A 26,657-nucleotide genomic window follows, 5' to 3' on the forward strand; every position below is an offset into this window, starting at 1 on the left:
GTATTTAAAATTGATTTTAAGATGTATCTGTAAAATGAGCCTCAGAAAGAAAGTCAGATATCATGCAAAACAAAATGTGAACAGGTCTAGGAAAACAGTCATTCTTTGTATATACTGAGTATATAAAATGAACCACTCCACTCTTTATGGAAACAAGAGATTTGCAAAACTTTATCAGTAATGCTTCTTGCCACTACAAAATACGCTAACCAAGTAAGAGAACTTTAGAAAAAGCTTAAATACAGCTCAACTTGTGGTAAAGATATATACATATACCTATCTCTATCAAAATGTGACTCAGGAAGAAGCCAGGAGCTATAAAAAAGTTCACGAATCCACAAATTGTAGATTTACGGGCTGAACTGTGTCCCTCCAAATTCATATGTTGAAACCCTAACCCCAGTACCTCAGAATGTAACAGTATTTGGATATAAGGTCTTTAAAGAGCTGATTAAGTTAAAATGAGGTTGCTAGGGTACAGCCCTAATCTGATAATAATAAGAAGAGACACCAGTGATGCACGCACACAGAGAAAAGACCATGAAGCAGCAGCAAGATGGCAGCTACCTGCCAGCCAATGAGAAAGGCCTCAGAGTAAATCAACGCTGCCCACCCTTAATCTTGGGACTTCCAGCCTCCAGAATTATGAGAAAGTAAATTTCTGTTGTTTAAGAGGCCCAGTCTGTGATATATTTTTATGGCAGCTCTGACAAACTAATAAAACTCCCCAGGTCACTAAAGAACTTAAGATAGTGTCTTCATGCACATGATAGGCACTCTATTATTATTTACCAAATGAATGAATAGAAAGACAAGATCATGGTTAAAAACAAGGATAATCTGGGAGTTTTAAGTAGGAAGCCAGTGACCATAGGAGCTGTTGGCGTTTTTAAGGTAAATGAGTAAATATCTAAATGAATCCAGTGTCAGAGACCACTTCACCTGCCCAGGCAGTCGTTTCCACTTCACCACTTCCTTTGAATCTTCTAATCCAGGTTCTGTGTCTACTGAACGTGCCTCATGGTGTTGTTCACAATACAATGGTTTACCCTTTTCTTCCTGAAGAGCCATCATAGAACGGTAAGATGGCTTTATCTAAATATGTATAGAAAATGAGAAAATGTATATATCACGTTAATCTTTTTCTCTTTTCTAGCATATATGGTTTTTAAAATATTGAAACAAACATTATAATATGAAAATGTTTTCAAAATGTAATCCAGAAAAAAATTCTACTTTTATTTGTACACTATTCTAAATAAAATAAAGGTTGCTTGAAATTACAGTCCTAAACCCAAAAGCCTTAAAAGGGGGAAGGAATAAAACAGAACTCCAATAGTTACATAAAATAGTTTGAGTAACTCTGTCCCTTTGTTTCTGCCTCTTCACCAATACCTACCAGATGTTATATTATGGCTCTGACACTGTACTATGGTATCTCTGGCTTTAGGATCATGAAACTGATAACATAAAGATCTAAGGATTTTTAAATCCTCCATTTCTTAAAATAGGTTTAACTACACTCAAACCAATGAAACCAACCCTATGGTCACATTTTATAATATCAACTACAGAATATGCAACTGGCCTGAAATGTCTTATAGCAATGAGACAAAAGCAAAAGTTTCACCTCATTTTAGGACAAATGCTTCGCTAAGATATTCATAATTTTAACCCATGTGAAACAGAAGTAGAAATATTACTTATTGATTATTTGAATAATATTGTAAAAAAATGTGCCTGTAATTCATGGGTCTGCAAGCTATGGTCTGGGCCAAATGTAGCCTGATGATGTTTTTGTAAATAAAGTTTTATTTGAACACATCCAAACCCATTTGTTTAGTTATCACCTACATATGTCTATGTAGCTACTTTCACGTTATAAAGGCAAGGTTGAGTGGCTGCAACAGAGACTGTATAGCCTACAAAGCCTAAACTATTTACTGTCTGGTCCTTTATGGAAAATATTTGTCAACTCCCACTTTAAATCATTCTCTTATCTTTAATTTTTAAGGATCAGTATTATTAAAAAAATATTTTTTTTTCCTAAAACTGAAATCTATACTTAGTACTTAAAATTCATTTAAGTATCTTTTAAGTATCAGCTATTACGGGCTTAATATATAATCTCTGAAGGTCCCTTTCTATTTCAGAAGTCTATTAAAATAATTCTAAAGACTTCACCTTTTTAGAAATAGAAACATGTCACCATTTAATCTCAACAATGGAAGATATATATTTTGCATGTGCCATTAACTTACACATTCTGGAACTTTTAATCCTCTTACAGTTACATACAACGTTGATGGATAACGATTTCTTGGGCATTTTAACCACCACTCAAAAACCTCAACGACATTTGATTGGGATCGAGGCTTTGTGGGTGGGTAATACAGCTGCAAGCGAAGTTTCGAATTGATGTTTACATTTCCATTGGCTCCTAGAAGCTTAAAATAAGAATTCAAATAAAATGTTTCCTTCATTGAAAATACAACCAATAAAGCAATAGTATATAGTCAAAAACTCATTTTAAAAAGATTAACGTGGCATGCTGAAATTCTTTAGATTTGTAAAGCAGAGGAAAGAACACTGACACAGTTGGTCAAGCACAGTTCCAGGTCATTTTGACAAGATAGCCCAAATGACTTAAAATATCTTCCCAATGGCTGTCTTTTCCCCTATACAACTTCAGACTGTTGGTAAAGCATTTATATTACTGCGCTGGGTGTTACTTTTTCAAAGGAGGTGATCAATACACATTTGTTTGTAATAATACTGTTTGTAATAAAGATTAAAATGCATATTATTTAAACACAGAAACAAATTTCCCATTTGTTCAGCATCAGTATTTTTAGTGGTAAAATTTCATGATGTTTAAATTTTTAAAAAGTCAAAATTATTTTAAAAAAGTAATTAAGATACTTAAACTTGTTTGAGCCCCTTATTACATTTTTAAAATATTTTAGTCTACCTTCTTAAAAAGGTCTATTCAATCAAGAGAAACTATTAAACAAGACAACGTATGTTTCAGCTACATAAATGGAGATTCTTATGAGAAAAATAATGTCACCAACTCAAAATGGGTCCTCTTTCACTAGACTATTGACTCAAGTAGAAAATCCCTTTGTTAACTTTTGTGTCCTTTACAAATTAGTAGAGACAGTTGGGAGCTTTTGCAGCAGTTTAGGCAGGTGGAGCTGACAAACTCCAAGAGTAGGAAGGGACCGAGTACAGGGAATATTTAATAACTGTTACTGACTCATGCAACTTGGAAAGTAAAAACGAGAAGAATCAAGAAAGACTCTAAGGTAGCGCTATCCAACAGAACTTTCTGTGGTGATGGGCATGCTCTCTATTTGTGCCATGCAAAACAGTATCCATTAGTCACACATGGCTATCGAGCGCTTGAAGTGTGGCTAGTGCAGCTGTGGAAATTAATTTTTAATTATATTTAATTTTAGCTAATTAATCTGAATTCAAATGGTCACTTATGATCTGTGGCTACCAAAACAGATAGGGCAGCTCTTAGGTTGTAAACTTGGGAGACTGGACAGATGGTGGTGCTACCAACTGAAGCAGCAGATGTGGAAAAGTTAAGAGATCTAGGGAAGATGTTCAGCTTGGGGGGGTCAGATATCTATGGGTCACCCAAGTTGAAATGTCTGAATTCTGAGGCACACACAAGAAAAGTGGGTCTAAGAAAAGTGGATTAAAGATGGAATCATGAGTAGGATTGATATTAAAGAGATAGGTGGTAGACCAGGAAGGAAACTGAAGGAACGGGATAAGGAAAATCAGGAAAGGATGGTGTCGAGAAAACCAAGGTAACAAGAGTTTCAAGAGAGTGATATCATGCACATAGGTGTGATAAAAGAAGAACTAGAAAATGTTCAATAATTTGGTAAACAGAAGTCATAGTGATATGTTTGGAGAAGCTTTACTAGCTGAGGCAAAATCCAGATTGCAGTGTGTTCAGGAATGAGGCATCAATAAAGAAACAGAGTTGGCAAAAAATATAGCTCATCTTTTCCCTACCCCTCTCAGGGGAAGATGTAAAGTCAATGGAGGTCATAAGCTGAGAGGTGATGTTATGATATAGAGGGGTAAAAAACCAGTTTCAAATTGAGCAATTGAGATGTTCAGTCGTTAAATATTAAGCAGTCGAGATTCCCTTCATAAACTGTACTACTATCTGCCTGAAGCTTATCATAAGGGAATGATATCATTTTTAGAAGATATTTATTCCCCAGATTCTAAATCATACTTTCCACAAGTTGTATTAATATTCACCAGGCAATTTAGTTTATACTAGTATGCTACTTAGTATGAGTAAACAACTAAGATTCAGCCAAGATCCTGCCATTAGGATTACAAAACTACAAAGTGGAACTTGAATAAATAAGGCTTTATTATTTTTTAGTTTAAAAGATTAGTCATATATATGTGCTAAAAGAATCAAAAGCGCCTCTACCTGAGAATTCGGATAAAGTCTCATTTAAATCTGGACAAAGGTCCTTTGGGGTTCATTTGGACCACTATGATAACTTTACAGTTATCTAGGGCAGTCCTGGAACCAATGGTATAGGTTTTAAAACATTCACATTTTAATTTGATTCATGCCACTTTCTCAATAGATATTCACGGAGCACTTCCTATGTGCCATTAATATGTGGAGAGTGATGATATTATAAAACAGAGAGTTTGAAGAGTGATATATTAAATGCAAAGAGATCTGGTAAAATAAGGACTAAAATATGCTCAACAAATTGGCCAAAAAGAATCACCAGTGACTTGAAAAGCTTACAGTCTAATGAAAGAGATATGTGTTCTAATAGAGGATGCACACAGAATAATGTACACTTTATTCCTGACTGCCATTTGTATCAATGGCATAAAGTGGATAAATAAATAAAACTTAATATGACACAAAGGTAAAAATGCTGTGAAATACATTGTTTCCCAAGTGCAGTTTACAGTAAACTGCAGTTCTGCACAAACCATAGCATAAAAGGAATGAAAAGTTTCTAATAAGACCACAAGATGGCAATGTTTACTATGTGAAAGTGACCCTTTTTTGCAGTTTTTTTGTTTGTTTTTATTTTTGCCTTTTTTTTTTTTATTTGGTATGAGAGGGGCTCTAGAAAAAGGTATAACAGGTTATAGAAGGGAGATTTTAGAAGGTACAATGGACTAAGTGATTCTTCAGCCTATCAGGCTGCCATTCAGCAAGCAGACTGCACCTCTCCTAAAGCCTCTAACCCACAACATGGATTAAGTGCCCCATCTGGGTTTTCACAGCATCTACTCCATAGCACATAATCATATAGGTAATACGTTTATACAGAAACTGAACTGGAGGGCAAGAACAATGTCTAATTTATCTATGAATGCCCTATATTTAGCAGAGTACCTGGCATTTCATAGGCTATTTTCATAGACTATTTACCATATACATTTCAAATAGTAAATACTTGTTGAATGGATGGATGCACAAATGGAAAAGTTTTATAAGACAATAGACAATACAAAACAGGTTAATTACTCAAGACATTTTAAAACTTAAATTTATGTTTAAAGTCAGAAATAAAAGAATTATGTAAGTAAAATGTCCCCGTTTTTAAACATTAATCTATCCACGTCTTTCATCTCTGCCGAAACATCCTAGTCAAGACACCATCATTTTATACCTAGACTACAGCAAGAATTTTCTACCTTGATTTCCAGTACATACCTTTGTACCCTCTCTAATCCATTCTCCACTCAGCAAAGTAATCTTTCTAACAAATAAATCAGATTATTTCATCCTTTTGTTTAAAATCCTTAAACGGCTTCCCATTACTTTTTTTTTTTTTTTTTTTTTTTTGCGGTATGCGGGCCTCTCACTGTTGTGGCCTCTCCCGCTGCGGAACACAGGCTCCGGACGCGCAGGCTCAGCGGCCATGGCTCATGGGTCCAGCCGCTCCGTGGCATGTGGGATCTTCCCGGACTGGGGCATGAACCCATGTCCCCTGCATTGGCAGGCGGACTCTCAACCACTGCGCCACCAGGGAAGCCCCCCGTTACTCTTTAAAGTTTATAATGGTGCCCTGTTGCTATAATGGCTCAAAGACCTTTTATTATCAAGGCCCTGTCTACCTCAGCAAGCTCTTCAGGCACCATTTCCCCTTACAGTCTCTGTCCTCCAATCTTAGTGGCCTTCTTGTGGTTATCTAAGTATTCCTTGTTCCTTCCAACATCAGGGTCTTTGCATAGCCTGTAGCCTCTACCTAGAACTCTCTCTTTCCCACTACTGCCATCCAGCTCATGCTCAGGTTCAATGTCTCTTCTGCAGGAGACCTTTTCCTGACCCCGCAGGATGTTTTCATCATCTACCCCATCCAACTTGAGAGTATTTATAAAAATTGTAATAAATGCTAAGTTGCATAATCAATTGTTCTATGTCTGTTTTTCTTGCTAGAATATGAAGGCCATGAGGTCAAGGAGTTTATCTTCTTTGTTCACTGACTAGAACAGTGGCTGGCACATAAATAATAAATAACTTGTTGAGTTGAATAAATGAGGTCAGGGCTGTGTGTGTCTTTCTCTGTGCTGGATCCTTAGAGCCAAATAGTGTACCTGGCACACACTAAGCACTCAATAAATATTTAAGAATCTGAATGAGCATCACCTGAGCTTGAATTAATAACTCTTTACCATGGCAATCTTACCTCCTTATCATAACTCCTTATACGAAACCAAACTGACTTGGAAAAAAGTAGCGCATCAGATCTGAAGATTATTTTAAACATTCTTTAAAATGGATGAAAAACATACCTTGAGAAATGCCCAGGCGATTTTCCGGAAGCCACATTCTTGGTTTCGAATTTCAGAGCTGTTCTTAATTTCTTCCATGCTTAAGAAATCAAGAATCTGTAAATAAGCATAACAAATTACTTCACAGTATACTAGGCTATCTAAAATTTAATATTTCCTAATAATATATTATTAAAATTTTAAAAATCCTCCCTTAGAGAAGAAAAACATTTTTATTTCATCTCACTCACTTTTGAGTTAACTCATCCAGTTAGTAAGGTCCATTTTTTGACCACTTTAGCTTTTATCAATAAATCTTTAAGATTTATTTAAAATTCAAGACAAAGCATTAATTACCTCAAATATAGTCCTGGCAAAAATACACCTAGCACAAAATTCTTAAGCTTTGCTCTTTTTTTAATGTATGAGCGCAGACTTCAAAGAATTGTTTGTTTAAAAAACTCATGGCCTTAATCTGTGGGTTTTTCCTTGGATCAGCTTCCTGAAATTGGGTATTTTCTCTTTGGATATATGTTGTCATTAGGCTTCTCAAGAGAACTTCTTTCATATCTCTACCCTGACTGGATAATAAAGCTCATGGATTTGCAACCAACCTGCCACAGAGACTACATGTATTCTAGGTACATGTCAGAGACTACCACTTACTGGTGCTTATCAAAAGCTCAGCTGAGATAACAAATCTTTATAGAGGACTGCTTAAAACATAATATGCACTCCATTTATTCCTCTTCTTTATACTTAAACTTGTCTTCAATGTAATACATTCTCAGTGAAAAAAATAATGACCGTATAAGAAAAATATATAATAAAGTAAAAACTTATAATCCAGACCCATAGCTGATCAACATTAACATCTAGTTTATAGGTATCTAAACCTTTTTGTGTGTTCCAATGCTATTTGCAAACTATTTTCATGTAATATGTAGTGGATAGCTCGAGTCAATACATACATATGTATACCATCATGTTAATGGCTGCCCAGTATTCTTCTGTATTAGAAATATCATAAATTTAATAAAAAAACAATTTATTTAACCAAACCTCTTGCTAATTGAAGAGACCTGTTTCCTTAAAATTTCTGCTATTATAAACGCTGCTTAAATAAATATCCTTACACACACATCTTTGTGCATTTGTCATTTTTCCCTTAGGTGAAATACCTGAAAATGGAATAATAGCTTTAAGAACTTCTGATAGATATTATCGAGTGGTCCTCAATACACCATTAAAAAGTTGAAATCAAAAATTAGTTTTGTAGACAATAACATTTTATGTCAAACCTTAAGAATCAACCGGGCTTCCCTGGTGGCGCAGTGGTTGAGAATCTGCCTGCTAATGCAGGGACACGGGTTCGAGCCCTGGTTTGGAAGATCCCACATGCCGCGGAGCAACTGGGCCCATGAGCCACAACTACTGAGCCTGCGCGTCTGGAGCCTGTGCTCCGCAACAAGAGAGGCCCCGATAGTGAGAGGCCCACGCACTGCAATGAAGAGTGGCCCCCGCTTGCCACAACTAGAGAAAGCCCTCGCACAGAAACGAAGACCCAACACAGCCCAAAATAAATAAATAAATTTAAAAATAAATTAAAAAAAAAAAAAGACTTGGGTTTAACACCCCAAAAAAAAATTTTTTAAAAAAAGAATCAACCAAAAGTGTTTATAATTCAACAACCTAACTTTCTTAAATCTCATAATATTATTAAAATGAGTATAAAATAATATTATGATAATGGAGGACAAATTTCTATGACAAAGAAACATATCTTTATACACAAATTATATCATTTTTTTAAAAAGCATGGCTTTGTACAAATCATACAACATAATCACAATTGTAAATGGTGGATTCATACCATAAACACACTAGATCATCTGAAAGTTAAGGATCATAAAAACAAGTGACTCTACAAAATAAGTTATTGGCTCTGGTCATGCCTTGCTTTTCCCATGCTAAAATTCTCCATCTTGCTTAAACTGGAGGAGAGGCTTTCTCTCCTTTCCTTTGCTTATGGAGAGATAACATGAAGTAGGGAAGAGAAATGTGGTATTTTAGATTCAAATTATCTTTAAATACTAATTACCTTCACCTAAAACTGGAGTAACTCTGGGATAATCACTTTATACTTTGAGCCTTCATTTCCTTTGCAGTAAAAAATTAGAAATAATAAGTCAGCTAATATCCAAACTATGTAAAAAACTCTTACAACTCAATAGTAAAAAAATAATCGGATTAAAAAGTGGGCAGAAGATATGAAGAGACATTTTTCTAAAGAAGACATCTGGCCAACAGGTATATGAAAAGATGCTCTACATCAAACATCATCAGAAAGATGCAAGTCAAAACCACAGTGGGATGTCACCTCGCTCCTGTTAGAATGGCTATCATCAAAAAGATTAGAACGAGTGTTGGCAAGGATGTAGAGAAAAGAGAACCCTCGTGCACTGCTGGTAGGCATGTAAACTGGTGAGGCTACTGTGGAAAACAATATGGAGGTTCCTCAAAAAATCAAAAGTAGAACTACCATATGATCCAGCAATTTCACTTCTAGGCATTTATCCAAAAAACCCACAAAAACCCTAATGCAAAATTGTTCATTGCAGCATTATTTACAGTACAGATGTGGAAACAACTTACATGTCCACTGATGAATGAATGCATGAAGAAACTGTGGTATACACGCACAGACACAGACACACAGACACACACACACACACACTCACACATACACACACAAAATGGAATATCATTAAGCCATAAAAAATAATGAAATTTTGCCATTTGTGACAACATGGATGGATCCCAAGGGCATTATGCTAAGTAAAATACGTCAGAGAAAGACAAATTCTGTATGATCTCTCTAATATGTGGAATCTAAACAAACAAATAAACTAACCAAGATCATAGATACAAGAACAGATTGATGGTTGCTAGGGGCGGGGGGTGGGGGTTAAGAGAACAGGTGAACTGGTTTGGGTTTTTTTTAGTTTAAATAAATTTAATTCTTTAAAAAAGGTCAGCTCACAGGCGCTCTACTCCATAAAGCTTTCCCTGACTGCTATGACCCTCCACTAACCCTTGACATCTAAGAAGTTCTACTTCATTTTGGTTATATGATACATTGTATTAGTCAAGCAATCTGTGTATTTTCTTCTTTATTTCTCCTAGTAGTATACAAAATCTTAGGAAGTCTGATACAGTTAAATGAGTTTATTCTTTGTGAAGAGGGTTAAAAATGGAAGGCTGCTTAGACATAGATTAGATTCATCACTTCAGTGAATAGTCATGGCATTGTTGTAAGGATTAAATAATACAGAGTAAATCAAATGGCTAACTACTTGTACTAGTAAAGGCTCAGCAAAGACACGATTACTTGTATCTCCATAGCACATTACAAATACATTATTCCTAGAGGTCAAATTCTCACACTACTTTGTTGTATTATTGATCTACTAAAATAATAGCTTATATTTGTGCTATTAAAATATTAACTAAAATTTAGTTTAAACTGCTCTATTCAATTCATACCTCAAAGAACAGGATGACTTTAGGACTCTCATCAAAATCTCGAAGCAAATAGGGAAAGTTTTCATTAAATATAATTTGTTCTTCCCACTCCGGAAGTCTTGATTTTAACTGTTTAAAGTCATATGGCTGGGTCATAATAGGAAGAATATAATCCACATTCTCTTTTTCATAGTAAGATGAAACAGGCCGTTCACTGTTCAAAAAAGATACTTTCATTAACATAGTTCTTTACAATTTTAAGGCAAGAAAAAAAATAGAGTGATAGAGTGTTCAAGGTGAGGTGACCAAAAATAATAAACAGCCATGATACATAAGGAAAAAAATTTTATCTATCCAGAAAACTACAAATTTTATGCGACGTAAAAGTAGTAGTATCTTAGTTTCATCTTGTATTTACATACTATCAGTCAGTTTCATAGAATTACTTTATTATTTACACATAAAGTGAGAGGTGTGATTACACCTTTGGCATACAAAGCTGGAATTAAGTAACACCTTCAGAATCTTAAATGAGTTTGTGATAAATTAGTACATTAGATTTAAATAACAAAATGATCACAACAGGATTGTAAGTACTTTGAGGTGTGTCATATTTTCTTTGTATGCTCCAAGACAAATGAATAAGTGAATAACATTTCTGATAATTTTCAAGTTTCCCAGGCCTGCCATTTTTCCAAACAAATAATTTTTTTTGAATTCTAGTACTGTCATTTATTTTATCAATATTATACTTCCTGTTTGGGCCTTCAAACACATATTAGCTATAGAATTAATATTAGGAAAAATTAAATTCAAGACATTTGTCTCATCTGAGGCACAGATAACATATTAACGTCAAAAGAAAAAAATGAGGTTAGAGACAATTAAAGCAGTGCCACATCAGATGATTTACAATGCAAGTTAAATGCCATACAATGAAAGTTAAGCTTGGGAGAAACTCTCTCAACTCCCCTTCACTTAAAATGAATTACTGAATTAACACATGTTCTCCATTTCTTCTATAAAACATACTGATCAATATCAATGGTTGATGAACACCTACAATTAGTATACCATTCTCTAATACAAATCTATATATAGCTCTATTCCCATTGACTGTCAATGGCAGAAAAGAGACTTCTATGGTAGACAGTTTCAATTTCAAGGGTTGGCTGCACAATTAAAAAAATTACCTGTCATCTTTCTTGACATATTGACCAGTATTCTCATCAACCACATGAATTTTCACCATCGGGTGAGAAATCATAAAATCTGACTTAAGCCGATCAGTTCGGTGAATGTAAACTCCCAGGACAAGGTCATCATCAAGCAAACATTTGGGATAAACTGGACTATCTCGGCTTGTTATTTCATGAACACCGTCACCATCAGTGTCTTCATTATCATCTGAAACTACATGCATGGAAGAAAATCAATGTTATAATTAATTGTTCCCATAACAATATACTCAACAATAAACTGAATTTACAGATTATCTAATCCTAGTGATCCATGATTATTTGTCTTTGTTAACAAAGGCACTTCAAGGAAAAAGAAAGAAAAAGCCAGATAATAGCAGACTACACTGAGAGTAAATATTGCATTTACTAATGCACTAAAATAGGGTGAGGTATCTTTCTTTTTTTCCCTAACAAGGACTAACAACACAGAAAGAAAAAAATGAGAACCAAAGACAAAAAAGTAATTTCATTTAGAAATTTTCTAAGTGGAATATGTATCACTCAAATTTCTGCTTCTGGGTAGGATGCAGTAGGATGTTGCAGGTCAATGTTTCTGGTAACAACAACTTGAAAAAGCCAAATAAATTTTGAAAACCTTATTTTTAAAGGCATCAGAAAAGTAGAGAAACAATGTATAGTAGATGGACTAAAATTCCAGAGAGGGAGAATCAATCAGGGGTAAGCTGACGGACTGGCAGCTGTTTCAGTGTCTGGGGACATTTGCTGATTAGCATATGAGCAGAGGACCCAAGAAGAAGGTCGCTACTGGGAGAAAGAGTAACCAGCAAAATTTTTAGTGGGTGCATGGGGTTAAGTGATAAAATCAGTCTCAAACACAAGGCCAATGTGGGAGGCTAAAGAGGTAGTAAAATCTCCCAGTCTTGTGGTACTAGGAAACAATGACCCACCAGAGGGAGGGGCCTGAAACAAAACAGGCAAGGAGGAAGCCCTGGAGGGCATGGTCATTTTATGCCTACAGCCACTTTTCACCTGGGGTCACTTACCAATTCTAGGCCCATCTAGAGGTTGAGAATCCAGGCGTACCCCCTGGCAGAAGGCCCCTACTGGGGGACAGAGAAACCAGCAGAGATTTTGGCATTCACGCAGGGCTGGAGTGACAAAATTGGAGACTTGAGGGGCCTCAAACACACGGCCAGTCTCTCCCTCAAGACATTTGCCAAAATTTGAAGTTGCATGGGGCAGAAGGCTAAAGGACTAAGCTGAGACCTCTGAAAGGCAAAACTGAATCTCCCAAAGCCTTTTAGGGTGGACAAGACAAATACCTGCCAGGCTCTCAATCTGAAACACCTGGAAGGGCACAGCCTAGGAACAGGGCAAATCAGAGATAAGAGTCTTACCAAAACTGCGACCCAGATCTGACTTAGCTCAGATTAGTTGAAATCAGTTGCCCACCCTGTCTGCCTAAAAGTGGAAAGAGGAACCCCTCTCTAGTGGAAGATAAAATCATCTGGAGCCTCTGCGATTCTATACACGATGTCCAGCATATAATAAAAAAGTTGCTAGACATAAAAGAGGCAAGACTGTATGACCAATAACCAAGAGAAAACACAGAAAACAGAAGCAGACCCACAGATGATTCAGCCTGGAGTTAGCACAGGAAAGATGGACAAAATTATTTTTTAAAATAGAGACTTTCTACAGAGAATTGAAAGTCATAAAAATAACAGGCATTATGGAACTGAAAAATATAATGTCTGAAATTAAGAATTCAATGGATGTGCCTAAAAGCATCCTGGACACAAAGGAAGACATTATTAGTGAACTAGAAGAAAAATCAATATAAATATCCAAACCAAAGCATAATGGAAAAAAAACAAAAGAATATGGGGGAAAAAAACATAAGAAACATGTGGACAAACTCAAAAGAGTTTGTGAAATTATAATCTAGAAAAACATGAGAGGATGATGAAGAAGCCATATTTAAAGAAATAATGACTAAGAATTTTCCACAACTGATAAATGATATCAATCAGTAAACTCTAAGCAGGGTGAATTCCATCAAAGCTATATTTAGGCATAGCATGATAAAATGTTGAAACCAAAGACAAAAGGAAAATCTAAAGAGCAGCCAGAGGGAAAAAAAAGACAACAGTCCCCTCAAAGGGACAGAAATAAGACTGCAGTTGGGAACAAAAATGATGGAAGCCAGAAGACAACTGTATGATTTCCTGTAACCTAAAATTATATATTAGTAAATATGCTTCAAAAATGAAGGTAAAGGCATTTTAACACAACAAAATCTGAGTGAATTAGCAGGCCTGCACTAAGAGAGAGAATAAACTGAATTCTTCAAGCAGATGAAAAATGGAAAAATGGAAATAAAGGAAAAAGTAAATTTGGGGGTGAATATAAATTAATATCAACTGTACAAAAAATGGTAACTGTAACATCTGTGAAGTTTAAAATATATATAGGCCTAAAATACAGGATAAGAACCTAGAAGGCAGGAGGGGGGATAGATGCAGAGAAAGAAAGCACCTGACAAAATCCAAATGGAGTCAAACTATTCTCAGGTTTTAGTAGTGTTGGGGAAGTGTATTTTGTTAGGGAGTTAGTTTGTATTAGACTATAATAAGTCAAGAATAAACTTAATGTTCTTCAGGGTATCAGCTAAAAGATAGTAGAAATATGTGTAATTAATAAGTTAATAGAGGGAACAAAATTTTTAAAGTGACCTGAATAATTCAAAAGAAGGCAAGGAGAATAAGAAACATAAAACACTTAGGTCAGGGCTTCCTTGGTGGCGCAGTGGTTGAGAGTCCACCTGCCGATGCAGGGGACACGGGTTCGAGCCCTGGTCTGGGAAGATCCCACATGCCGCAGAGCAACTGGACCCATGAGCCACAACTACTAAGCCTGCGCGTCTGGAGCCCGTGCTCCGCAACAAGAGAGGCCGCAACAGTGAGAGGCCCGCGCACCACGATGAAGAGTGGCCCCCGCTCGCCACAACTAGAGAAAGCCCTCACACAGAAACAAAGGCCCAACACAGCCAAAAATAATAAATAAATAAATAAAATTAAAAAACAAACAAAAAAAAAACCACTTAGGTCATATGGAAAAACTAACAGTGAGGTGATAAATATAAGGACACAGAAAGGTCGCAAACAAGAGGATATTGGGGGAGGCACAAGAGCACTTCACATTTATTGGGCACCTGTCCCCAAGGAGTTCACAGCCTGGGGGCTGAGACCCCACATGTGCTGGAGTAGGAGAAGAAAAGAGGTGAAGGCAAAAAGGAAAGGAATACAGGCATACTGTGGCCCAAACAAAGGAAGTACAAAGAAGGCACACACAGGGAGCCTAGGGGCTACTAGAGGAATGAAGTACTGGCAAGCCCTGCCTAGACCTGGAGACCATGAACCAAGCACAGGTTTCAAGTCTGTCCTTTCTCAACCAGGTTGGCACCACCTAGGGGTACACTGTGGATGATGCTGGAGAAACGAGGAAGGGAAAAAATGTACTATGCAAACTCAGACCATAAGTAGACTTTAAGGGAGAATGGTTACCAGAGATAAAGAAGGACACTGCATAATGATTGCTATAGACAGAATGCCTGTGACTCCCCAAAACTCATATGTTGAAATCCTAACCTTCAATGAAATAGTATTAAGAGGTTGGGCCTTCAGAAGGTGATTAGGTCATGAGGGTAGAGCCTTCATGCATGGGGTTAGTGCCCTTATAAAAGAGAACCCAGAGAACTCTCTTGCCCCTTTCACATTGAATCTGCAGGCACCTTGATCTTGGATTTCACAGCCTCCAGAACCATGAATAATAAATATTTATAGTTTAAGCCATTCAGTCATGGTATTTTGTTATAGCACCCTGAATGAACTAAGACAATAATAAAAGTGTCAATTTGACAGGAAGATATAACAATCCTAAGCACGTATATATATTCAATAACATAGCTCCAAAATATATAAAGAAAAAAATGACAGAAATAAAAACAGAAATGCAAAATAGTGGGAATTTTAATACTCGTCTCAGTAGCTAATACAATAAGCAGACAAAAACAAAAAATCAGTAAGATGAGAACACAATAAACTTGATGTGACATACACAGGACACCACCGCACCCAATGACATCAGAATTCATGTTCTTTTCAAGTGCACGTGGCATATTTACCAAATCAATCATAAGGTGGTCATAAAGAAAGCTGTGATAAATTCGAAAGATTGAAATCGTTCACAATATGTTCTTTGACAACCATGGAAGATAAAAACCAAAAAAAAAAAAAAGATAACTAGAAAATCACCTGCTGCCTGAAACTAAACAATATGCTTCTAAATAATGAATGATCAAAGGAGAAATTTAAATAGAAATTAGGAAATATTTTTATGGAATGATAATGAATACAGAACGTATCAAAAATTTGTGGGATGCAGATAAAGTAGTGCTTAGATGGTAACTTAATGCGTTAGATGCATACAAAGGAAGACTGAAATCTTAAAAAATCCACCTGTAAAGCTAGAAATCAACAGCAACTCAAACCCAAAGAAAGTAGAAAAAAGGAAATAATATAGACAGAAGAAATTACCAAAATCATACACAAATGTATAACAGATAGAAATGAAAGCTAGAGGTTGGTCCTTTAAAAGTATTTATAAATTGAAAATCCTGAGACTAATGAAGAAATAGAGGGAATCTAATTACCAATATCAAGGGGTACCCTTTCAGATACTATAGACATACAAAATTTGAAAATCCATATTAAATGGACAAATTCCTCAAAAAATACAGTCTATCAAAGCTGATAGAAGGAACGGAAAATATGAAGAGTCTGGTATTTATGAAAAAAACTAAATCTGATTTAAAATTCTTTCCACAAAGAGAACCTTGGCCTCAGAGGCTTTATTAGTAAATTCTTCAAACATTTAAGGAAGGCGTAACACCAATTTATACAAATACTTACAGAGAATTGAAAAGGGAAGTATTTCCCAATTCCTTCTGAGACCACCAAAACCTTGGTATTACAAACTCTGTGTATTTTAAGAAAGCGTAGTACAAACCAATCTCTCTCATGACTACAGTTACAAAAATCCTTAACAAAGTATCAGCAAATCAAATCCAATAATAGATTTTAAAAAAGAAAGCTAATACACCACAACAAAGTGGGTGCCCCCCACCTCTGCCAGAAACATAAAGATGGCTTAATAATCAAATAACGATTAACTACATTAATAGAAAAAAGGGTGAAAATTAATATGATTATGTTGATAGATGCAGAAAAAGCACCTGATAAAATTCAGTAACTAGTCATAATAATAAAAAAAGCTATTAGCCAATTAGGAATAGCCGGTAATTAATCCAACAAGAGGTATTTACAAAAAAACCTATAGCAAACAACACAGTCAGTGGTGAAATAATGGAAGCTTTCCCCAAGGCTGAGAGCTAGAGAAGGATACTTGTTATTGTCACTTCTATTTAACACTGTAATCAAAGTCCTAGCCAGTGTTATCAAGGTAAGAATAAGGAGTAAGACATAAGAACTAAAAAAGAAGCAATAAAACTATCATTATTAACAGAAAGACCTATTATAAAGCTATAGAACTAAGACATGGTGGTGGTGTTGGTGCAAACCATCTAAGGATAGAGACTAGTGAAAACTGACCCACTTACACAGTCATGTTATTTATGATAAAAGTGACACTGAAATGCAGAGGAAAAGCTCTCTTCAGTAAATGGTACTAGGTCAATTATATATTCATACGAGAAAAAAATGGGTCTGGACCACTACCACTATTAAAAATCAATACCAGATAAACCGGAAATCTAAATGTGAAAAGTGAAACAAAAAAACTTTTAGAAAATAATATACAGCGAAACATCTTCAGGACTTGGGAAAGATTTCTAAAATCACAGAAAGCACTTAACATCGAAGGGAAAAATGGATACACTGGGCTATATAAAATTTTTAAATTCCGTTTTTCAAAAGACACCAGTAGGAGAAAAATTATAAAACCCAGAGTGGGAAGACATTTGCAATATATATATGTATTTATATCTGAGAAAAGACTGCTATCTAGTTATATAAAATATTCTTACAAATTAACTAGAAAAAGGCAGACAATTCCATTTCTTAAAAAAATACACAGAAGATGTGAACAAATTTACAATGAAGGAATCCAAGTAGTCAATTAACATGAATAAGATGCTCAACTTCACTAGTTACCATGGAAATCAAATCAAAGTCAAAAGGGAATAATCACTAAACACTCCTAAGAATCACTAAAATTTTAAAACACTGACAATATAAATATTGGTGAAGATGTAGAGTAATGGAAGCTCTCAAATACTGCTAGTATCAATTGGTAACCCAAGTTTGGAAAGGGAGAAGTGCCTGTTAAAGTGAAAAATATACATACTCTATGGCATAGCAAGAATGCCAAGAATGTGCCCAAGAAAAATGTATACATGTGCTCACCAAAGATGTGAACAGAATGTTCATTATAGCTTTATTTATAATCGCTTAATACTAGAAACACCTCAAATGTCCATCAACAGAATAGGTAATTAATTGTGGTATATTCACACAACGGGTATCTACACAGTACAAAAACAGGACTGATGATGCATAAGCTCAAGTGCAAGCAACAACAGTATAAATCTCACAAAAATAATTTTGAGCAAAAAAAGCCAGACACAAAGAGCACAGTATTTATTGTTCTATTTATATTAAAGCAGAAAAACCAGGAAAAATTGGCTATGTGTTAGATGAAAAGGCAGCGTTTACTCCTGTAGGATAATGAACAGGAAGGGAACTTGTGGGGGCTTCTGGGTGCTAATGATGCTCTGGCTCTTAATTTGGATGATGACTTTACAGACACGTTCAGTTTGTGAAAATTCACTAAGTAGTATACTTGTACATTTTACTTTTTAAAAAATTAATTATGGAACCACAAAACACCATAAATTGCATCATCCAATGAATAAGTACCATAAAGTCTAAAATTGCCTATTTTAGTCCCAATTTTTGGGCAGTTAAATGGGAATTGAAAAGAAAAAAAAAAGAAATGTAACAAGCAGAAAAAAGGCAAGAATAAGTAAAGAAAAATAAGAAAAATGAAATGAGTAAAGAGGAGGGTAGAAAGCAAGAGGTAAAATGAAAAGTGGGCAGGAAGGAGAGAAGCTGAATTAGGAGAAATTGTGAAGATACCATGTTTGACAGAGGGATGCAGCTTTAACATCTGAAATGTTTATCGGCTATTGACCATTTTATAGCTTTCAGTGCTGTAAGTCTTAATTATTTAGGGGCAATAACATAAAGAAGAAATCTTCTATGCCACAGTAGCAACAACAAAGACAATGTCATTCTAGAGGTGAATCAAGTCGTTAATTAGAGATGACTCAAGTAAGACTAACTCATCACAGAGGTCCACAGTTATAAATAAATGTTATAATCTGGACGAATCCAAGAGTAAGTACCAAATGTTCTATATTGGATTTTTTTCAATTATATCCTTTGGAACTAGATTTTCTTTAGTTTTAAGGACTAACAGTCCTAGAATCAAGTTATTCTTACCAAGGCACACATTTTTCATTTAATTTGGGTAACAAACCTGTTTTAGCCTTCTTCTTTTTCAGTTTGGATTTTGCATCATCTTGCACATTGTCTTCTACATTTTGTTCCTTTGAGCTTATTTCATCATCTTGATGAGAATCTGAAGTAACTGCTCCAACTGGAGATTCCTTCTTTTGTTCACCTTCAACTGGGTCATCAGAGATGATCAATGTACTGCAAATATAATCCAAGTTCAAGCCATTGGAAATGTACCATTATTATTATTACTGTGCAGCAAAGTAAACAGTGAATAGAGGCACAGATAATCCTAAAATCAGTATTATTTCCTGCTGGGAGATACATACATTTTCTTACACACTAAAATGGTTGGCTGCCAAACTAGGTATTATGTGTACTCAGTTACGCTTGGTGATACATTATATACCCCATGAGCCACATTAAACTCATCTCTAAACTCCAGCGAAAAGTGAAATTGTATTTTATGATCGATGGATCTGTTTTTACATAGGATTGTCAAATCATCCTCACTCTACTGCCAAGTAAATAAATAAAGAACAAATTTCTAAATTACTTTATTTAAAAGCAAAAAAAGTGTTCTAATTTTGGTTGTTCTGTTTTCAAGAGGCTTCAGATAGTCAACCTTTGATTTCTATGTAAAAATTAATTTCTTGTGTTTTCCAACGTTTGGTGTGTCACTGCATTTTCAGAAGGCTATTATTACAATTAAAATATGCATCACATGAACTACTAAATGGCAAGGGGTGGCAGCCTAGAAGCATACTGAGTTGTAAAGAGAAACCAGCCTATTAAAGTTTGTGATTTATCAAGTAAAAAAGAAATCTGCATTTAATAATCAAAAATTGACTTACAATATATTTAGTCATATTTCAAAAAAAGAGGTTGAGAAATAAAGAGTAAAGAAATGTTTCAAACTAGTCATTCCAGAAAGCCATGTTATTTTATCACATCATCAAATACTATTATTTAAAGAGAACAATTACCCTTTGTATGCTGTTGTCATGTAAAGCATGGTTTTATTTAAAACTCATGAACTGATCTTACTGAGTATGACTTACACTTCATAACAGATATGGTAGTTATGAGAAGAAATAGGATTTATGGCACACTGTAGTAAGCAGCCTTTAAGGTGGTCCCCAATGATCCCTGCCTCTTGATATTCATATCTTTGTGTAATCTCCTTCCTTGATTGTGGGCTGGGCCTAGCGACTTACTTCTAATAGACAGAATATAGGAAAAGTAATTGGTGCTACTTCTAAGATTAGGTTCCAAAAAGACTGCGACTTTGGTCTTGCTTTTTCCCTCTCAGAGCCCTTGCTTGGGGGAAGCAAGTGGCCCTGTTGTGAGTAGCCCACATGAAAAGGTCCATGTGGCAAGGACCTGATGTCTCTGGTCAAAAGCCAGTCAGGACCTGAGACCTGCTAATGGCCATATGAGTGAGTTTAGCAGTGGATCATCCAAGTCTTCCAACAGCTGCATCATTTGGCAGATCTTCCCCCAGCCAAGCCTTGAGATGGCTGCAGCCCCAGCTAACATCCTGACTGTAGCCTGTGAGACCCTGAGTCAGAGGCACCCAGCTAAGCTATGCGCAGATTCCTGAGGCACAGAAACTGTGAGACAATATATGTTTGTTGTTTTGAGCTGTTAAATTCTGGGGTAACTTTTTAATGCAGCAACCGATAATTAATTCATATGCTAACGTGTCCCTGTTAGCAACTCTATTTGCCCTCTCTTTGCTACAACTGGTTGTCTAGCTTTTGATAAGAAGGGAATTATTTTTAGATGAGGACATTAAGGGAAACTGACCCTGAAAGCCAGAGAATAGTCAAATACAGACTGTTCCCACCTCAAGTTGTTTATCCAGATGTAGATTATGAAAAACAAATTTAATCACAGTAGTTAGAAGATTTTTTTTGTCTTGTTTTCCCCAAGGAGAGACATATAAATATGAATATAATCACAGATGCTCACATTGTATATGTAAGCATATATGTATAAGCATTGTATATAAAAAAAGACTAAAGGAGGGCTCCCCTGGTGGCACAGTGGTTGAGAGTCCGCCTGCCAACGCAGGGGACACAGGTTCGTGCCCCGGTCTGGGAAGATCCCACATGCCGCAGAGCAGCTGGGCCCATGAGCCATGGCCGCTGAGCCTGCGCATCCGGAGCCTGTGCTCCGCAACGGGAGAGGCCACAACAGTGAGAGGCCCACGTACCGCAAAAAAAAAAAACAAAAAACAAAAAAAAAGACTAAAGGAATACAAAATTGCTAATAGTGATTATCTTTGTACGGTTGGATTACTTTTGTTTTCCTCTCTGTGTCTGTGTGTTCTACAATGAGTAAATGTTATTTGTAAACTAAGGGGAAAATGTTATTTTCATATATCCAAACAGGCATTTGTAGCTCAATAAAGGGGCTACTTAGGTTTCAATTATTTAATAAGCAGATGTGAATAGTTAGGGTAAAGACTCTTAAGGCAAAACTGCCAAGGTTCTGGCTCAGCTTCTTACTGGTTCTGTGACTTAAACCCTTCAGTTTCCTCACCTGCAAAACAGGATGATAATATTATTCCTTACAGGGTTGTTATAAGGGAAAAAGCATGTATTCCTTGTAAAGCATTAAGCACACAGGAAGGGGCCACATAAAGGTTAGCCGTTAGTATTGTACTGGCTATGTGTCCAAAAGGAGGACTAAACATTTTCTTTGTGAAAATGTAATAGGGAAGAACCTTTTGTATTCTATTACAAGTTAATCACTAAAGGGATGTTGCCTATAAGCTTAAATTATACATAATGGCCCATCTCTGGGAGCCCTGCTTCCCAGGTAATGAGCATTAAGCTAAAATACCTTTGTTTAGCTCACAGGAAACATCCTGACCAGGCCCACCTGTGAATGACTGCAGGGAGGAAGAAATTAACATATCCCCTCTGGAGGCTCTGGAGGCTGATGGGAACCAGGAAGTGTTTGACTTTACTCCTTCCCCTTCTAGTATGAAAGGAGCCTGAATTCTAACTCAGGCAAGATGGTTCTTTGGGGGCACGATCCCATCATCTTCTCGGTTTGCCAGCTTTCCAAATAAAGCCATCATTCCTTGCCCCAGCAACCCATCTCTCGATTATTGGCCTGTCATGCGGCGAGCAGTATGATCTTAGACTCAGTAACAAAACTACAGGTTATCACTGAAAAGCTGAAAATAATAGTGTTTTTTTAAGAGGACATTTTATATTTATCAATGTAACATACCTTGTTTCAGATTTAGACAGGATTGGAACTTTCTTTTTTTTCTTTTTTCTTTTTTCACCGTTCAATTTGTCATCATACAATGAAGTATCTGAAGGAAAGGAAGTCTCTGAGGGAAAGTAAGCCAACTGCTCCTTGAGTTTCTTTTGGATTTTCTTCTTAATCTCCTTTGCCATTTCTTCAGCTACTTGGAGCTGGTATACTTGCATCAGTTCTTCCTCATCTAAACTATTTTCTCCTTCCTTGGCCTTCTCACTTTTCTCACGAGTGACACCTGGCAGTGGCTTGGTCCGTGCTTTCTGGGGTGTTGCATCCGCCTTCTTCTCAGGAGTTTCCGGCTCCACTTCTTGTGTTGTCACCTGGAGTGCTGTTTTTATAGCCTTTTTATTTGCCTTTTCTTGCTTGTCGTCCTCCACAGTAACATCATTATCTGGATCTTCAGTTGCTGGCTGCGGATCTCTTGGTTTGTTTTTAGTGACTCGCATGTTCTTCCCTGGGTTCTTAGTGTTAGCAGCACTTATATCATCACTTTTAGTTTCTCTGATTTTCTGAAGATTGCTTCTGACTGCATCAAGCTAGGAGAAGACGATACAATAACAAAGTTTCAGCTAAGCACAGTTTAGTTACGTGAAGATAAAAATAATGACAAGTGTTCCACAATGTGTAATACTGGGAGGATTATTTCCCTTTTTACTTGAGCACTGTGACACCATTCTACGGCATCTGATGAGCGTTTTCCTAGTTATTCTCCCAGCGTTAGATTAGCAATCTTGAGAGTAACTTCAGGTCAAATGAATTAACTAGTTAACAAAGGAAAAAGTACTTAATGACTTTTCAGAAGTGAATTAACTGCTCAAATCTCAAATGCTAGCTTCCTCTTTGGCAGAATGATCCATACTCTAATCTAGATATTTGTGAAAATGCTAAAAGAGCCATGGTTAAACCATTTCATGTTTCCCAATAGAAAACACACACGGGTCATTTATCTTGCTTCATAATTACACTCAAAAACCAAAGGTTTATAGCTCTAGGATTACTCTGCAATTAGTCCAAATGTATCACTGAAAATGCTGCTAAGTATTAAATATTATCAAGTTAGATCAAATGACAGACTAAGCACGCACTTGTACCTCTTTCTACAAACAAAATTATTTAAAATGAGAGATATTTTTAATAGACAATCAGGCTAGAAATCAAAACCGAATGTTACTAGTAATGAAATAAACATTTTGAGAAATTCCCCAAGGATAAAAAAAAACAGGCAGGATTAGATCTAGTGAACTACCAGAGAAAACCACAGCACATAGGAAAAGACTTCTCCAGAGAAAAGGTTGGTTCTGGAGAAGCTGAATCAAGTAATTCAGGAAGAGGGACAAGCCTGAGGATGACCAGTTGAGGAGTTGGGAGGGACAGCTCTGTCTTCCTCCTCCGTTCGTGTTACATGGTGACTTTCACCCAGAGATCAAAGCAGCTGAATACAGAGATATGGCTTCATGTTTTAGGTAGGTACAACCCTCACCAACAGCAGAAGCAGGCTATGTTGAAAACAACCAACAGACAGGAGAAAAATTTTCAAATACAAAGATGACTAACAACTAACAAACACGGAAGGAAAGCAGCACAATGAAGGAAAAGCCACCAAATCCAATAAAACAGAAAAATTAACAAGGAAGAAAAATAAATAGCATAAATAAAATAATTCAAAAGAAGTGGAATTAATATAATGAAGAAATTCAAAAGTATGAGATAAAAAAAAAGTAGATGTTAGAATTAAAATTTCAAACAACAGAAATAAAAGCTTAAGAGATGTGTTCAAAAACAGAAAGGACGGGTTTCCCTGGTGGCACAGTGGTTGGGAGTCCGCCTGCTGATGCAGGGGGCGCTGGTTCGTGCCCCGGTCCGGGAGGGTCCCGCATGCCATGGAGCGGCTGGGCCCGTGAGCCGTGGCCGCTGGGTCTGAGCGTCCGGAGCCTGTGCTCCGCAGCCGGAGAGGCAACAGCGGTGAGAGGCGTGCGTGCCGCAAAAGGAAAAACAAAACAAAACAAAACAAAACAAAAAAAAAACCAGAAAGGGCAAAACCGAAGTGCTATAAGATGGAAGCCAATACCAAAATGAAGAATTCTCCCAGAAATGGATGAGCTTACCAGTGAAGACTGAAGTTCAATTTTCGAAAATCCTCATGTTTAAAAGTGGTTAGAAAATATCTAATATATGTGAAAAGGTGGGAAAATGCTAGAAGAACTAGTAACCCATTATATATCCAATATTTTACCATCTCCAAGACTCTTCTGCTTACCTAAAATATATTTCCAAATTCTATCTATTCTTCAAGGATAAATTCTGAATCCATATCCTCAAAAAAATCTTTCCTAATCAAATCTAATAAAAATATTTTCTCTCTTAAAAAAAAGTTTATTTTCACATGTTCTTTTTCTAGAAGCAATATATGCTTAACTTAAAACAGTAAGAAAACAAAAAATTAAAAATAGTAAAAAAATTCAGAAATTACTTAGAAAAAGAAGACCCAAAGTTCAATCCTGGGTTCCCTCACACAAGGAAAGTCATTGCTAATCTCTTCAGAAACTTATTTTTGTTGTTTTTCTATGAACACAGTCATACCTAATAACCTTGAATTTCCATTATGTCAAAATGGGGCAAATGCAAATTTCTCTATTTTCTTGGAACCAGAAACGTAGTGGCAATTGATAAAAACTGTGAGGACACTCCAATAACTGGAAAAAGATAACCAAGAATTAGAAATAGAAAAAAGAACTATGGTTTTGAAAACAAAACCCTGGGGAAGCTAAATAGATGAGGCTCAGTTTATTTATTTATTTACTCTCTTCCACTGATCTGTCAACCTTTGTACTAATAACATCATTTTAAATACAATTCCCAGAGCATCTGTGGTAGCATCCCAAAATTCCATTGCACTGAATTGATAGTTTCATTACTTTTTAAATTCCTGTTTTTGTGGTTTGGATTTCCTTTGTCTTGCTAACAACTTCATGAGATAGTGTTTACATTTTCGAGTAGTTTATAAATTTTAAACTTTTGTTACTGATTTCTAGTTTTGTCATACTATAATTTAAAAAGGTCTACTTCATGGTATTTCATATTTCATGGATTATCACTGAATTCTAAAGTGTCCGAAATACATTTGTTCATGTTCTATTATATCTTTGCCCATCCTTTTATCTTTACCGTCCGTGCCTCATTTAGGATTTTTGCTTTAGTTTGTTTTTTAAATCCACTTTTTGAGACATAACAATAAATTATGAGAAGTACAGTAATATTCACCAGTTTTACGTGTATACTTAAATGAATTTTGGCAATGTATACAGCTGTGACACCACCACAATCATGATGTTAAACATCCATCACCCCACATGTTCTTTTACAAAGTAAACTCCTACCCCTCCATGTCCTGGCTCCGCTCAACCACTGATCTGTTTTCTATCACTGTAATTTTGACTTGCCTGGAATTTCATATAAATGGAATCATATAGTATATAGCTTTTTGCGTCTGGTTTCCTTCACTCAGCCTAAAGCTTTGGGATTTATACATGTTGTGGAGATTATAGTAATTTATTCCCTTGCATTACTGAGCAGTATTCCATTGTGTGGAGAGATACTACATTTTATTTCTCCATATACCAATTAATGGACATTTGAGTTATTTCCAGTTTTGCATATTATATGTCTTCCTTTCTCTTGAGTGAATACCCACTAGTAGAACTGATATACTATATGGTCAGTACACATTTAAGTTCTTAAACAACTGTCAAACTGCTTCCTAAAGTGGCTGTACCAGTTCACACTCCCAAATGTATGAGTTCTAGTTACTTAACACACTTGTCAGCACTCCACATTGTTAATTTTCATCTTTTTGTGTTGTAACAGGTGTATAATGGTATCTCATTTTTTTTAATTGCATTTTCCTAAATACTAATGACACTGAGAATCTTTACATGTGCTTATTTGCTACCTGTATCTCTTCTTTGCTTAAATGTTCAAATCTTTTGTCCATTTTTGTAAGGCTGTTTCACATCATTGAGTTCTGACAGTCCTTAAAGTGTCCTAAATACACTTTATCAGACAGTGTGTTGCAAATACTTTCTCTCAATTTATAATTTACTTTTTCATTTTCTTGGCAATGTTTTGAATTTTCACAAAACCCAGTTCATCCCTCTTTTCTTTTATGGTTCATGCTTTTGTATCCTGAGAAATCTATTTATAACTCAAGGTTACCAAGGTTTTATCCTGTTTCTTCTACAAGTTATATAGTTTTAGCTCT

The 26,657-nt window shown here is 35.9% G+C and overlaps 1 protein-coding gene across 10 annotated transcripts in view; it reads right to left on the reverse strand.

The window, feature by feature from the left end:
• Positions 1-26,657, reverse strand: part of AHI1 (Abelson helper integration site 1) — a 218,610-nt gene that overhangs the window by 176,157 nt on the left and 15,796 nt on the right. For all 10 annotated transcript variants that reach the window (XR_016395216.1, XR_016395218.1, XR_016395215.1 and 7 more), the window contains 7 exons: positions 22,364-22,935; positions 19,140-19,315; positions 11,511-11,730; positions 10,339-10,531; positions 6,814-6,909; positions 2,262-2,447; positions 943-1,095 (listed from right to left, as the gene is read on the reverse strand). Coding sequence is in view for 5 of the 10 variants with exons in the window: in XM_089922020.1 (XP_089778146.1) it covers positions 943-1,095; positions 2,262-2,447; positions 6,814-6,909; positions 10,339-10,531; positions 11,511-11,730; positions 19,140-19,315; positions 22,364-22,935 (1,596 nt within the window). In the remaining 5 variants the exon portion in view is untranslated. The remainder of the gene's footprint in view (positions 1-942; positions 1,096-2,261; positions 2,448-6,813; positions 6,910-10,338; positions 10,532-11,510; positions 11,731-19,139; positions 19,316-22,363; positions 22,936-26,657) is intronic.

Source organism: Delphinapterus leucas, chromosome 12 (assembly GCF_059928025.1).
Source record: "Delphinapterus leucas isolate spDelLeu-1000000601 "Yukka" chromosome 12, BTC_Dleu_Yukka2, whole genome shotgun sequence".
NCBI classification, from domain to species: Eukaryota; Metazoa; Chordata; class Mammalia; order Artiodactyla; family Monodontidae; genus Delphinapterus; species Delphinapterus leucas.